Source organism: Schistocerca piceifrons, chromosome 3 (assembly GCF_021461385.2).
Source record: "Schistocerca piceifrons isolate TAMUIC-IGC-003096 chromosome 3, iqSchPice1.1, whole genome shotgun sequence".
Classification (NCBI taxonomy): Eukaryota; Metazoa; Arthropoda; class Insecta; order Orthoptera; family Acrididae; genus Schistocerca; species Schistocerca piceifrons.
In genome coordinates, this window is record NC_060140.1 from 421,184,579 (window position 1) to 421,199,806 (window position 15,228).

General features: G+C 43.7%; 1 protein-coding gene across 1 annotated transcript in view; it reads right to left on the bottom strand.

Annotated features, from left to right (window-relative positions):
* LOC124788709 (cytochrome P450 4C1-like) overlaps window positions 1-13,530 on the bottom strand; it is an 84,780-nt gene extending 71,250 nt beyond the window's left edge. The window contains exons 1-2 of the mRNA XM_047255989.1: window positions 13,319-13,530; window positions 1,008-1,209 (exon numbers count right to left, since the gene is read on the bottom strand). Of these exons, the coding sequence (XP_047111945.1) occupies window positions 1,008-1,209; window positions 13,319-13,530 (414 nt within the window). The remainder of the gene's footprint in view (window positions 1-1,007; window positions 1,210-13,318) is intronic.
* Between the last annotated feature and the right edge of the window lie 1,698 nt (window positions 13,531-15,228).

The following is a 15,228-nucleotide window of genomic DNA, read 5'->3' on the forward strand; positions in this document are numbered from 1 at the left end:
TTTTTTTTTTTTTTTGCGCGGTGTTTTGGAATATATTGTTAGTGCATGCTGTCGCACTCATACCGATATCCTGCTCTTTTTCAAAGTTGAAGTGCTGTTTTTACCATTGGTCAAAAAGTGCCCAGTAGTGATTTACACATAACACCATATTTCGAAGTTCCTGGATTTTTTTAATGCATTATGAGTCCACCAAGGAAGAAGTGAATCTATTGCTTGATGCTATTTGTTCGACTGTATTATTTAACTCAGTTTGGAAGTTGTAATCGCTCATGGAGACAGATATTAGGCAATGTATCACTCAATAAGAGCAAGGACAGAATTTGAGAATTGGCTCGAGAATTTGATAATGTAGGCACAGAGACAACACCACATAGGTCGTCCTGGAACATAATCTGAGATAGTCTCTCACTCGCTAAAAAAAAAAAAAAAATACAGATAAAAATGTGGAGCACTAAACAGTATTCAGATACCTGGTATGACTACAATACAGATATAAATAATAAATTAGATACCAGGTAATGTATGGTACAGTTCGAAGAGCACTGTAAATAGCACGGACGGAAACACAGCTGAAGCTGTACAAGATGATGGCAGTGCCGGTTACTCTATACGACAGTGAAACGTGGACATTAAAACGGAAGGACAGCATAAATGAAAGCTCTACACGTTTTGTTAAAATAAGGAACTAGGACATACGGAATCAATTACAAAAGTTTGCAATATGGAAAAAAAGGACGAATGTAGATATTACTGGGAAGAGCATTTAGAAAGAATGGACAATACAAGTATTCCAAACAAGGCATAGTCATAGAGAGCAATTGGCCGAAGAGACACAGGAAGACTGAGATTAAGATGGACTGAGGGCAGAACATGCCGAAGGACCTCAATCGTGAAGTGATGGTGATGGTGATGCAAATTCTTGACAGTTTTCGTCCGTGGTTGTATTAACGGATTACTAGTGCCAGCGCACTCCAGTACACTCATCGCAATGTCTTATGCCAACTTGCCTCGGTGTGGAATGTGGGCTCAATGATCTTGCGGTGGTTTCTCCAGACGTCTCCCTTGCTGGTAAGTAGGCCCTCGCCAACGAAGACCCTCAGTGGGCGTATGAAGTACGGATCGCGTTCGCGCTGCCAGCTGGTCGTTAGTATCTTTTGAACATCGTCGGGTTGTGTCACCACCATGAATAGCTTGGGCCCCATGTAAAACCTGCAACAGAAATGTGCTAATGAATTGGTACGTCACTCGCTAGGAAATACTGCCAGGGCTTAGCATTAAACATGTCAGTTTTTCCAGTGGGGAGTGACTCGCTCGTAAGGCCGGTCAGAGACAGAAACATTATCCACACCTACAGTTGCTGTATTCACCTGGCCAAAGTTCCGGACGTCTTTGGCATAGACCAGAGTGTCGGTTGAGTCGTATCAAGCCTCGAAGCGACTATTCACTATAAGGGAAATGGGCAGCACATCCGCGTACAATGTGTCCTACTTCAGGGACAATCGTTACACGTAATTGTGACAAAACAAATCTTCCACACGCCATAAAGTCTATGACGTAAATATGCAGGGAAGTGGATCCCTAGAATAAATGAAAATAGTACGAGTCATTGTATTAAGTTTTCGTTAGGTTTGTCTTTGGATATCAGGCGAATGAGGAGACTTAGTGCATTTGTAAACCCTGCTCATTAAGATGTGTGCTTGCGTACAATGTTCAGATATACTCGTTACAAAGTGTAACACGTCGGTGATAAAAGTACATTGGCAGAAAAGAAAATACAGCACCCATAAGGATTGCGTTCAATGACATCAGAGCATAATAGATACGTGCATACTGAGGGGTTGCAGTGTCGGTAATTTATTTGTGACGGTGCTCGGATGTCAGGTGCTGCCCAGGAGGACAGTCTGTGCACCCTCTGTTTTGACTCTGCAGGCAGTAACTGTGCTGAGTTTTAACTCGGTTTGCAACGTTCATTCTTGGGTACAACCATGTCCACCGACGAGTACGTACCACTGTTGAACAGCTTCAGCCATCTGAGCGACGTCTCATTGTGGGCCTGCGAGAAGCTGGGTAGAAGTACCGACTGGCCGCTGCACATGCTGGGCACAATGTGTGTCGCTGCTTTTAACGGTGGTCTGTGGAACATTGGCACACCTTTGGACATTCGCATAGTACAGACGCACATCAAGATTGACCCATTGTTTAGACAGCGGTGGCCAACCAAACGTTATGCAGGGACGAAATGTGCCCAGCATGTGCAGCAGTCGGTCGGTACTTCCACCCAGCTTCCCGCAGGCCCACAACACGACGTCGCTCAGATGCCTGAAGCTGTTCAACAGGATTATGTACTCGTCGATGGGCATGGTTGTAACCAAGAATGAATGTTGCAAACACCAGCACACTTATTGCCTGAAGAGTCCAAAGAAAGGGTGTAGAGACAGGTCTCCTGAGCACCTGCACCTGCACCTGCTAAGTCATCAGGAGCTACGGGAAACCGTCTGTTTTTGTAACAAGACTAAGAACTTGCGTAAATCTGGCCAGCTACCAACTACACCGCGACGCCACCTATCGTGGCTACTCTGGTGTAGTGAAATTGTTGACTGGGGAGTAGAATGGCGCTTTGTCGTCTTCAGTGATGAGAGTAGGTTCAATGGACGTACACTTGTATGCCGTAGACCTAGTGAGCTTCCTATTCAAGAGAGCATTCGCCCACGACACACAGGTCCCTGGACACCGTTATGGAAGTAGTGGGGCGGGTGCATCGCTTATCGCTTACAACTCAAGATCAAATTTGGTGTTTCTGCAGGGTAGAGTAACCAGTACCTGCTACATTGCACAGGCCGTTATGCTTGTGCTACGGGAAGGAGGTGTGCTTTTCCACAGGACGGAGTGCATCCACATATGGCTGCTGCAATGCAACGCGCTCTTCGTGGTGTACAACAACCCTGGTCAGCAAGATCACCAGATCTCTCTCCAATTGACCGCGCATGACATATGATTCAGCGAGAACTTACTCGTTCTCCAGGGTGTGCAAGAACCATTGCCGAAATGCAAGAAAAGGAGCAACAGGCTTGGAACAATCCATCGCAGGATACCGTTCGGCACCTGTATCATCGTTTGCATTCGAGAATACACGCCTGTGTTGCCGCCAGATGGAGGTACACTGAATTGATGCGACTGTTTGAGCATCTTTTACTGTGGCTGAATTTATAAAATACTACTACAAAGATGGTCTATCTGTCACCTCACTTCTCAATAAAATGTTCTATCCCTTGAGGATGCTGCATTTCTTTACGACACTGCATAAAATTTATAACGTTGCTCAAAGCATGTTTATCGCCTTTAAAACTATTGCAACACTAACCGCTTTGTCACACTTGCACTTCGTAACTTTACAGATGCCGTACAACAAAGAGTGTATTGAATGCTTCACTCATTAGGGAGCATGTTACATGAAAAATTTGCAGATTATGGCGATGCAGCTTACAGTGTGCGTACACGCAAACTGTCTAGCAATAGTGAACTGAAGATGGTTGCCTAGCAAGTGAAACTAATTATCAAATCCTAACTGACGACATGTCTTATGAACCGTGGCCCTTTTGCTACAATAAATAAACAAACACAGTCTGGATCACAACTTGTTATTTACCTGGTGCTGTGTAACCAAGAGTCTATTGAATGTTTTGCTTATTAGGGAGCGTGTTTCATGATACACTTCCAGACTATGGCGATGTAGCTTACAGTGTAGGTACACGCAGAATCTCTAGCAAGAATGAACTGAAGAAGGTTGTCTAGCAAGTGAAACTAATAATCAATCCATAACTGACGCCATGTCTTAGAGGCCGTGGCCCTTTTGCTACGATAAATAAACACCGTCTGGATCACAACTTATTATTTACCAACAGCCGGTTTCAGCCTGCACTGCAGATCATCTTCAGGGATAGGTTGGAAGAAAAAGGAAATGTAGTACATCCAGTATGAAGTATGAGCCATACAGTAGACAAAAATAACAATTGTTGTAAACATACTGACAGGAGACTATGTATCGTACATTTTCGTTCTTTTTCACATATTGTGACGCAGTTGTCGTTATTTCGTACCTAGACTCTGTTTTTTCCCCCCATCGCTACCCCTTCTTTTTAGTTCACAGAAAGAGTCCTCACTGTATTTCTGTCCTTATTCATTGAAAGGAAGGTAACTTTCTTTAAGTCTCAGATAGGTTCGGTAATTTCTCACTGACTTTTTTTTATTTATGAAAATATGTAAGCAAATGTGCGATGCATAGTGTATTGCCAGTATAACATTCACTTTTATCTACTATTGTGGACTGCATTATTCATACTGAAATGTACTTTGTTAACGTGCCCTTCAAATCTGAGTTTTTATTAACTCCTTTATTTAATTACGCATGAAAAAATTGTTTTACCTTGTTTTAATGTACTCATCTATTAATTAGGTACATGTCACGTTACAATACAAAACCTTTTTATCCCCACCACACCCTTGTCCTTTTTTCCACACAACGTTGACGACGCGCGCTTTGCGCCACCAGGTTTATGAGAATTCATAATACATTCACGGGAATAAAAAATCGCAACAGAATAATTATTAATGATTTTTTTGGAATGCGTTTGTCTAGGTAACATATTGAAGTGATTAACACTGCAAGATCACAGGTTTTGGTAAGAGCGAGATAAGCCATTGCAAATGTGAAATACTAGTGTATTCATAACCGTTGTTAACGCCAGAATGTCGAGTGCAAGTGTGCAAACATGCATTCGTTGTGTAGTGCAAGTGCCGGATGTTAGAGTTTGTGGGGTGGAGTTCCACGCCTGTGGCACTTGGTCGGTCACTACAGGGAGTTGTCATCCCACAATGTCCTATATGTGCTCTATTGGAGACAGGTCTGAAAATCGAGCAGGCCAAGGCAACATGTCGACACTATGTAGAGCATGTTGAGTTACAACAGCGGTAGGTGGGCCAGCGTTAGCCTGTTGGAAAACCTACTCTGGAATGCTATTCATGAACGTAAGCACAACAGGTCGAATCATTATAGTGACATACAAGTTAGCAGCCACGGTTCGTAGGATAACCAAGGGAGCACTTCTGTTGTCACAAAAACCACACCTCAAAACCAGCCCTTGGCAATGCTGATTTAGGCTTTCCGTGATTTCTCTAAATCGCTTCAGGCAAATTCCGGGATGGTTCTTTTGAAAGGGCATGGCCCACTTCCTTCCCCATCCATCCCTAATCTGATGGGACCAATGACCTCGCTGTTTGGTACCTTCTCCCAAATCTACCATCCAACACCCAGACCATTGCTCGAGTGGTAGATCCAGTATGTCTAACACAAGACAGGTTGGCTGTAGGCCATCAACTGTCCTCCTTTTAGCCAGCACGTGACCATCATTAGCACGGATGCAGAACCAGTTTTCACCAGAAAACACAACAGACCTCCATTCCGTCATCCAATGAGCTCTCGCTTGACACCACTGAAGTCACAAAGGGCGATGGTTTGGGGTCAGTGGAATGGCCATTACAGGGCGTCTGGCTCGGAGCTGTTCTTGAAGTAACCGATTTGTAGGCGTTGTGTCACTGTCTTGCCAACTGCTACTCAGATTGCTGTTGCAGATGAGGTACGATGCACCAAAGCCACTCACCGAAAACGATGGCCTTCCCTCTCGGTAGTGTCACGCGGACGTCCGAAGCCTGGTCTTCTTGCGACAGTACATTCACGTGAACACTGCTGCCAGCAATCACGCACGGTGATTACATTACTGCCAAGTATTTCTGCAGTGTCGTAGTAGAAACATACAGCTTCTCGTAGTTCTATACGTGACCTTGTTCAAACACAGTGAGTTGTTCATAATGGCGTGTAGGTCACCTTAAAGCCATTTTTGATCAAAATCAACTCACCACGTCCAGTCACAAGGGTAATTAAGCTCACAACCGTTACAGCGTATATTTTAAAGCAATCTGATTTGCATCCTCATAGTGGGGCTACTGGTGCCACTATCTGCGACTGGCGCGAAATTTGAGTAGACCTCATCTTTCAGACGTTCAAACACGCCTACTGACTTTCGTTTATGTCACACAGCTCCTTCCTCGTGTTGAAATTTTTTTTTTCGTCAGCGTATTTTGTTGTTATTTCTACTATCCATATGACAAGTGTCGTAATATTACTCTTCCGTAAAATCGTTACTGCTATTGAGTTTTGGTTCCAACCATGATCTAAGATAATTTGAAGCGCAGACTGAAATTAGTTTAGTTCAGTTTAGTTGTGCCATGTTCCGTAGGTCATTTTCACGATTATTTTATCGATATGATGTGGAACACGTCAGATTACAAGATACATATACACAAATGAAAAGTGCTAATATTAATATTACTGAATTTTGTTGTTCTACACATGCAACTACATTTAGAGTTACAATTTTTTTTTAACAGTTCTGAAACAGAAAATTTTCCATGAAATAGGAGTTGTCTAAAAGAAATGATTTTAAGCTAGATTTAAAACTTGATCTGTTACCCGCCAGACTCTTTATGTTGTTGGGCAAATGATCAAAGATTTTTTGTTCTGAATAATGGACTCCTTTTTGAGCAGCTGACACCTTCAGTAACGGATAGGAAAGGTCATTTTTCCCTCTAGTGTTGCACGTATGAACATCACTGTCCTTCGCGGATTGAGATGGATTATTTATAACGAATTCCATTAACGAATTTATGTACTCTGATGGTGCAGTTAAAACACCTAACTCCTTGAATAGGTGCCTACATGACGTCCTTGGATGAACGCTACTAATTATTCTCACTGCTCTCTTTTGTGCAATCAGTACTTTATGTCTAAGTGGTGAGTTACCACAGAAAACTGTTGAGTGGAAATATGAAAAGTACGTTAGGGGGCTGATCTGTTCATTACCAAGACTAGCGATTGTACGAAGATCGAAAGAAGCTGAACTTAACTGTTTGAGAAGCTCAGTAGTATGCTTCTTCCAGTTGAAGTTGTCATCAATGTGAACACTCAAAAATTTGGAAAAATCTACCCTATTAACTGAGCCTTGTTCATATGCTACATCAGTTGTCGGTATGACTCCATTCGGTCTATAGAACTGGATATATTGAGTTTTTTCAAAATTAAGGGACAGTCCATTTTCTGAGAACCACTTAACAATTCTTTGAAAGACATCCTTAACAATATCTTCAGCTGCTTTTTCTGGAATGGGATTTATTATAATACTCGTGTCATCTGCAAAAAGTAGTAGTTCTGCTTGCTTAACATTAAGTGAGAGGTCATTCACATGTATAAGGAACATCAGGCAATCCGAAATTGAACACTGGGGACTCCTTTTGTGATAACTCCCCATTCACTAGAATTTACCACCATCCCAACATTATTTGTATTATTCAGCACAACTTTTTGCTTTGTGTTTGTTAAGTATGATTCAAACCAGCTGTGTGTATAGCCTTCAATTCCATAAAACCTGAGGTTTTTAAGAGTGTGGCATGATCCACACAGTCAAATGCCTTGGAAAGGTCACAAAAAATACCAACTGGCGATAATTTGTTATTTAGGGCTTGTACTATTTGATGGGCAAATGTGTAGATAGCATTCTCAGTCGAGTAACCCTTCCGGAATCCGAACTGTGACATGCTGAGTAAATTATGTTCACTTAAATGTGAGACTAATCTTGAATACATAACTTTTTCGAATATTTTAGAAAATTAAGTAAGCAATTAGATTGGTCTATAATTATATAAGTCACTCTTGTCACCTTTCTTATGAAGAGCTTTGACAATTGCGTATTGCAATCTGTCTGGAAAAATTCCCTGTGCCGACGAAGCATTACATATATCACTAAGGACTCCACTTATTAAATTAGAACAACACTTCAAAATTTTGTTGGAGACTCCATGAACACCACATGAGTTCTTGTGTTTCAGTATATTTATAATTCCCTTAATTTCAGTGGGGGATGTTGGTACTGTTTCTAAAGTCCTGGGGAATGACATTTTTAGCGTTTTTCTTTTCTTCTTCAACTGAACCCTTTAACCCTATTTTTGCTGATACATTCAAAAAGTGATTGTTAAAAATACTTGCAACTTGTGAATTATCACTCACAAGATCATGATTTAGCTTAATTGCTATGGTATGCTGTGCACGGTCAGGCTGCTCCGTCTCCCGTTTGACAATATTCCATATAGTTTTAATCTTAGTATCCGCATTATTAATTTCTGCCAGAACATATAAGCTTCTCGACTTCTTAATGACTTTCCTTAAAATATTACAGTGTCTTTTGTAGTATGCAAGTAACGTCGGATCCTGACTTATTCTGGCCTGTCCATATATTTCCCTCTTCCTTTTACACGATATCTTAATTCCTTTAGTAATCTATAGCTTACTTGACTTTGTAATAGCTATTTTGGTTACCATTTCAGGAAAGCAACTCTCAAATATTGAGAAAACTTTACAGTGGAATAAATGAATTTGGCATCAGCATCATTTTCTGCGAGTATTTCATCCCATTCTACCTCTAGGCTACTCTTAAAACTCTGTACTGTGTTCGAATCAATAAGCCTTCCTGCCTTGTATGAACCTGCCTGAAGCCGGTAAGGTGCTATACGTGTTATTTCCATTAACCGTGCATCACGATCAGATAGCCCATTTACAACTGGGTACACATCAATTGTTTCTGCCTGAGCGCTGTCTATGAAAATGTTATCGATAAGTGACCTACTATCCTGCTGCACACGAGTTCGAAAATTTACAACAGATACTAGAGTGAAACAACTAAACAAAGATTCTGGCTCATTTTTCCTATCCGTATATTTTAATAAATCTACATTAAAAGCACCACAAATCACTGACTGCTTCTTTTTGTCTGACAGGTAGCTTAATAATGCCTCTAGATTTTTCATGAACAGCTAGAAGTTACCTTGAGGGGATCTGTAGATCGTTCCATTTACTATAGAAGTATATTGCAGTAGCAACATACAAGCACATGCTTCAAGGCTCTAATCTACACAAAAACTATTTGTTTCAATATTTTGTGTCAAGTTTTTACAGAAGTAGCAACTCCTCCTTTTTCCATGTTGACTCTACGTAAATAAGATGCTAATCTGTAATCCCTTAAATTTAACTTCTCTATCCCTGCGTTTATGTGGTGTTCAGAGAGACACAAAACATCTATACCTTCAGAATTTACCCAGTTTTCTAGGCATAGAAGAAGCTCATCTATTTTATTTTTCAATCCTCTAATGTTCTGATTATACACACAAATTTTATTTCTTTGGATACTGCTACAGTCATTATGTGACTGTTGTGTTCTAATTTCTTTCAATCTCTCTGTCTGTAGCCTGACTCTAACCTAAAAAATGTGTCCCTCTGACCGCAGTAATCACAGCTACTTTGTCTTGTGTGCATGTGGCTCGCCTTACATTTTCTGCAAGAAGATCAACTAATCTATCCTTCCCCCTCCTACTCAAGTGTAGGCCATGGCTAGTGTATCCCCACCTCCCAATTGCATCAACAGGCACAACACAGATATGAGATTTAGTTTCTGCTAACATTAACCCCGCCCACCCAGCTCTCTGTTAACACGTTTGACAGCCGTATTAACCCAGGACTGGTCATGGCGCTGCAAAACATCCACAAATCCCACACGAGTGTGAGCTGTTGCTGCTCCTATTACATCGAGGTACACTTAATACTATAGTCCTAGTTGCTAGCCAGGCTGTTTCCTGCTCCTCCTACTATAAGAACATGGTTCTCACGATCAAAATCTTTGCACAAGGCCCCTAGGTTTTCTGTAACCTGGCTAAGCGAAGCACTAGGTTTGTGACCTAGTACTCGACTCCTAGCCTATCCTGTAGCAACTGCCCTACACCTCTCCCATGACTGCTACCTAAAAGCAGGACTATTTTCTTTTTGCTTGACTTTACCCCCGACCTAGCACTGGAATTGTTACTACTTGTCGCCTGCACCCTACTTTGCTCAAAAACTGTTTAAGGTTCGTCTACTCAGATAACAAATCAAACTGATTGCTCACTAGAATCTGAAAAGTGATTTCTGGTGTTTTCTCCTTCTGACTACGACTTGTTACCTGTTCCCAGCTCCCACTGTCTCTTTCCCCCTCCAACCTGCCTGGTTCGAAGTACACCATTTCTAGTTCAGCCTGAAGGGCAAAGTCTTTTTTCCCTGTTCCACGATTTTCTTATCACGGCTACATAATCTACAACTCCATTGGCGAGCCTCACCTGGCACTATAACAGCTTCCCCGCTACAATCATCATAGTAAAACACCAACCTACAGTCCTGACATTTCACTCCCGTGCTCACTAATCTACGACAACATCCACATTTGTTACACATGATGGCTGATTAAACAATACAAGTTACACTACAAACAAACAACAGAGATACAGACAATAAAAATTACACTACAAACAACACAAATACATACAATACAAATTATACTACAAATAATTCAGCTGCACCAATTGCACTACTGGCCTTTAAAATTGCTACCCCACGAAGATGACGTGCTGCAGACGCGAAATTTTACCGTCAGGAAGAAGATGCTTTGATACGTGCTGACATGAGGTAGGTTTCCAACCGATTTCTCATACACAAACAGCAGTTGACCGGCGTTGCCTGGTGAAACGTTGTTGTGATGCCTCGTGTAAGAGGGAGAAATGCGTACCATCACGTTTCCGACTTTGATAAAGGTCGGATTGTAGCCTATCGCGATTGCGGTTTATCGTATCGCGACATTGCTACTCGCGTTGGTCGAGATCCAATGACTGTTAGCAGAATTTGGAATTGGTGGGTTCAGGAGGGTAATATGGAAAGCCGTGCCGGATCCCAACGGCCTCGTATCACTAGCAGTCGAGATGATAGGCATCTTATCCGCATGGCTGTAACGGATCGTGCAGCCACGTCTCGATCTCTGAGTCAACAGATGGGGACGTTTGCAAGACAACAACCATCTGCACGAACAGTTCGATGACGTTTGCAGCAGCATGGACTATCAGCTCGGAGACCATGGCTGCGGTTACCCTTGACGCTGCATCACAGACAGGAGCGCCTGAAATGGTGTACTCAACGACGAACTTGGGTGCACGAATGGCAAACCGTCATTTTTTCAGACGAATCCAGGTTCTGTTTACAGCATCATGACGGTCGCATCCGTGTTTGGCGACATCGCAGTGAACGCACATTGGAAGCGTGTATTCGTCATCGCCATACTGGCGTATCACCCGGCGTAATGGTATGAGGGTGCCATTGATTACACGTCTCGGTCACCTCTTGTTCGCATTGACGGCACTTTGAACAGTGGACGTTACATTTCAGATGTGTTACGACACGTGGCTCTACCCTTCATTCGACCCCTGCGAAACCCTATATTTCAGCAGGATAATGCACGACCTCATGTTTGCAGGTCCTGTACGGGCTTTTCTGGATACATAAAATGTTCGACTGCTGGTCAGGGCGGCACATTCTCCAGATCTCTCACCAACTGAAAACGTCTGGTCAATGGTGGCCGAGCAACTAGCTCGTCACAATACGAGAGTCACTACTCTTGATGAACTGTGGTATCGTGTTGAAGCTGCATGGGTAGCTGTACCTGTTCACGCCATCCAAGCTCTGTTTGACTCAATGCCTAGACGTATCAGAGCCGTTATTATGGCCAGAGGTGCTTGTTCTGGGTACTGGTTTCTCAGGATCTATGCACCCAAATTGCGTAAAAATGTAATCACATGTCAGTTCTAGTATAATATATTACTCCAATGATTATCTGTTTATAATCTGCATTTCTTCTTGGTGTAGCAATTTTAATGGCCAGTAGTGTAATAATGAGTAGAAAGTAACTTAGCTTCTGGTGAGACGAGCAAAGAACTTCGGGACGCCAGGTGAATGTAGCAGCAGGAGAATGTAAACAGCGCGTAGTTAATTGCTGGCGTAGGTTATAGCGGCGGAAATCACGAAACGAGTAAGAAACTGAAGAGGCTCGGTATTTTCTAACGATAAATTTGAACAGGCGCTATCACTGAATTATGTATAAATACTCTAATGGAAACAGAACCACCACTTAATGACTTTACTGCACAATAGTTGTCAGTAACTAAAAAGTTGTCATCCAGACGGTGTTTGTTATCTAGAAATCAACTCTAAAGCAACATATTACTGCGATCCAGAAAATTAAAAGAATACATAATTTTTTATAAATGTTTTACTAAAACATAATATTCTTTCATTGCAATGTGCATAACGAGGAAATAAAGGTTAATGGTGCATGTCATCGTTGTCGGGCAAGAACCCTTCAGCACATGTTGAACGCTCATATACTTCACGTTGAAACTCTCAACTACATGAAAGCACATTAGGCTTACATACTTTTGATTGAGACTGTGTTGTCCCTGCAACAGCGTGAAACGGTTTAAATCTGAAACGTTTTCTGGACGCTTCATTTACTTGTAAGGTAAATGCTGAAACTGGAGACCCTTTCCCAAATATTCCCTACTAGAAACGTCCTGCAAATATGTTCAAATGTGTGTGAAATCTTTTGGGACTCAACTGATAAGGTCATCAGTCCCTAAGCTTACACACTATTTAACCTAAATTATCCTAAGGACAAACACACACACCCATGCCCGAGGGAGGACTCGAACCTCCGCCGGGACCATCCGAAACCTCCTGCCTCGATCCCAATTCACTGAGATGTGTTTGAAACGATCCGCGCTGTATGAAAAACGAAATGATCGTACGTTGTTGTTCGGTCCCCTTTTATGTGACGCCACTTCGGTGACTTGCGGGTCGATGACGATGGAATGATGATGAAGATTACACAATACCTAGCCCCTGAGCGGGTAACATCTCCGACGCAGCTGGAAATCGAACCCGAGCCTCTGTATGGAATTAAGCCACGCTGATGGGGTGGTGCGATCTCAAAATGGTTCAAATGGCTCTGAGCACTGTGGGACTTAACATCTGTGGTCATCAGTCCCCTAGATTAGAACTACTTAAACCCTTAACTAACCTAAGGAGATAACACACATCCATTCGCGAGGCAAGATTCGAACCCGCGACCGTAGCGGTCACGCGGTTCCAGACTGAAGCGCCTAGAACCGCACGGCCACAGCGGCCGGCCGGTGCGATCTCAGACAGCTCGACCTGCTCACAAGGGCGGGCCATGAAACACACTGAGAACAAGGAGAAGTATCTGAATCGTACGTACTCTCCGTCATACACTCGGCGACTTGTTGGGGACTACAGGTACGTGCGTGTGTAGATGCGAAGTGCAGCAAGTAGCTGTGCGCCCACCTGAACACGTTCCCGTAGGCGCGCTGCAGGGCCCTGAGCTTTCCCACGAGCACGGGCAGCTTACGGAAGCTGAGGAGGTTGCCGATGAGCGGCAGTGGCGGCGGCCCCTGGGCGGCGGTGCGCAGGCGCGAGGCCCACAGCCAGGCGCAGACGGCAACGAGAGCGCCGGCCGCCCACACCAGCAGGCACGAGCACGCTGCCACGAACCCCATCTCGCGGCGAGCACCTCTGGCCCACTGTGCCGCCCGACGCAGCGTTGCGATCAGGCGAGGGCCTGGCGCCTCACTTCCCCACCGGAGAAGCGACTGCGCCGTCACTCGCCGACTTTCACTGACGAAACAAAGTCGACAGTCATATACAAGTACACTGACCCCCACGTGACGCAAAGGCTGTGGCTGTGGTTGATTCCGTCAGGAGATACGTATTCCATCAACTCGCTTTCTCCTTTCTGAGAAAGCGATTATATAAGACGGGAGAGAGCGAGAGCATTGGAAACCAGCAATCAAATCTGAACCTCCGTGGGATCCATTTCCTGTTGGTTCAGAGTTTCTGTTTATTTCTTATTTTTCTATTTTCGATTTCTTATATGTACACTCTAAGTCTGTTCAGACAGCACGGAACAAATACACAAAAATTCAGAAATCATCGACACTGTGAAATATTGGCGTTCCATACTTGAAATCACAGTTTGGAGTTCTGACAATGTTCTCAGAACCACTGCGTTCATAGCTACTGGAGACGTGAAGGACGTGTGTAAGAGAATCTGTCGTGTAGTATAATAATGGCGTGTGACGAGGGCCTCCCGTCGGGCAGACCGCCCGCCTGGTGCAAGTCTTTCGATTTGACGCCACTTCGGCGACTTGGGCGTCGATGGGGATGAAATTATGATGATTAGGACAACACAACACCCAGTCCCTGAGAGGAGAAAATCTACGACCCAGCCGGGAATCGAACCCGGGCCCTTAGGATTCACATTCCGACCAGCTGACCATTTTTTTCTTCCAGAATGAGATTTTCACTCTGCAGCGGAGTGTGCGCTGATATGAAACTTCCTGGCAGATTAAAACTGTGCGCCCGACCGAGACTCGAACTCGGGACCTTTGTCTTTCGCGAGCAAGTGCTCTACCATCTGAGCTACCTAAGCACGACTCACGGCCGGTCCTCACAGCTTTACTTCTGCCAGTATCTCGTCTCCTACCTTCCAAACTTTACAGAAGCTCTCCTGCGAACCTTGCAGAACCAGCACTCCTGAAAGAAAGGATATAGCGGAGACAAGGTTCACAGGAGAGCTTCTGTACAGTTTGGAAGGTAGGAGACGAGATACTGGCAGAAGTAAAGCTGTGAGTACCGGGCGTGAGTCGTGCTTCGGTAGCTCAGATGGTAGAGCACTTGCCCGCGACAGGCAAAGGTCCCGAGTTCGAGTCTCGGTCGGGCACGCAGTTTTAATCTGCCAGGAAGTTTCATATCAGCACACACTCCGCTGCAGAGTGAAAATCTCATTCTGGAAACATCCCCCAGGCTGTGGCTAAGCCATGTCTCCGCTATATCCTTTCTTTCAGGAGTGCTGGTTCTGCAAGGTTCGCAGGAGAGCTTCTGTAAAGTTTGGAAGGTAGGAGACGAGATACTGGCAGAAGTAAAGCTGTGAGTACCGGGCGTGAGTCGTGCTTCGGTAGCTCAGATGGTAGAGCACTTGCCCGCGAAAGGCGAAGGTCCCGAGTTCGAGTCTCTGTCGGGCACACAGTTTTAATCTGCCAGGAAGTTTCATTTTTATCTTTTTCCTTTTTTTAAATTCTTTGTTGATTTCATTTTGTTCTATTTTGTTCGTTGTATATGATCGGGGTGGACGTCTCATGACACCCGTTCAGGTTGTTCGTTGAACCGTTTTTTTGTTACAGAGGGTAGCTAAAACC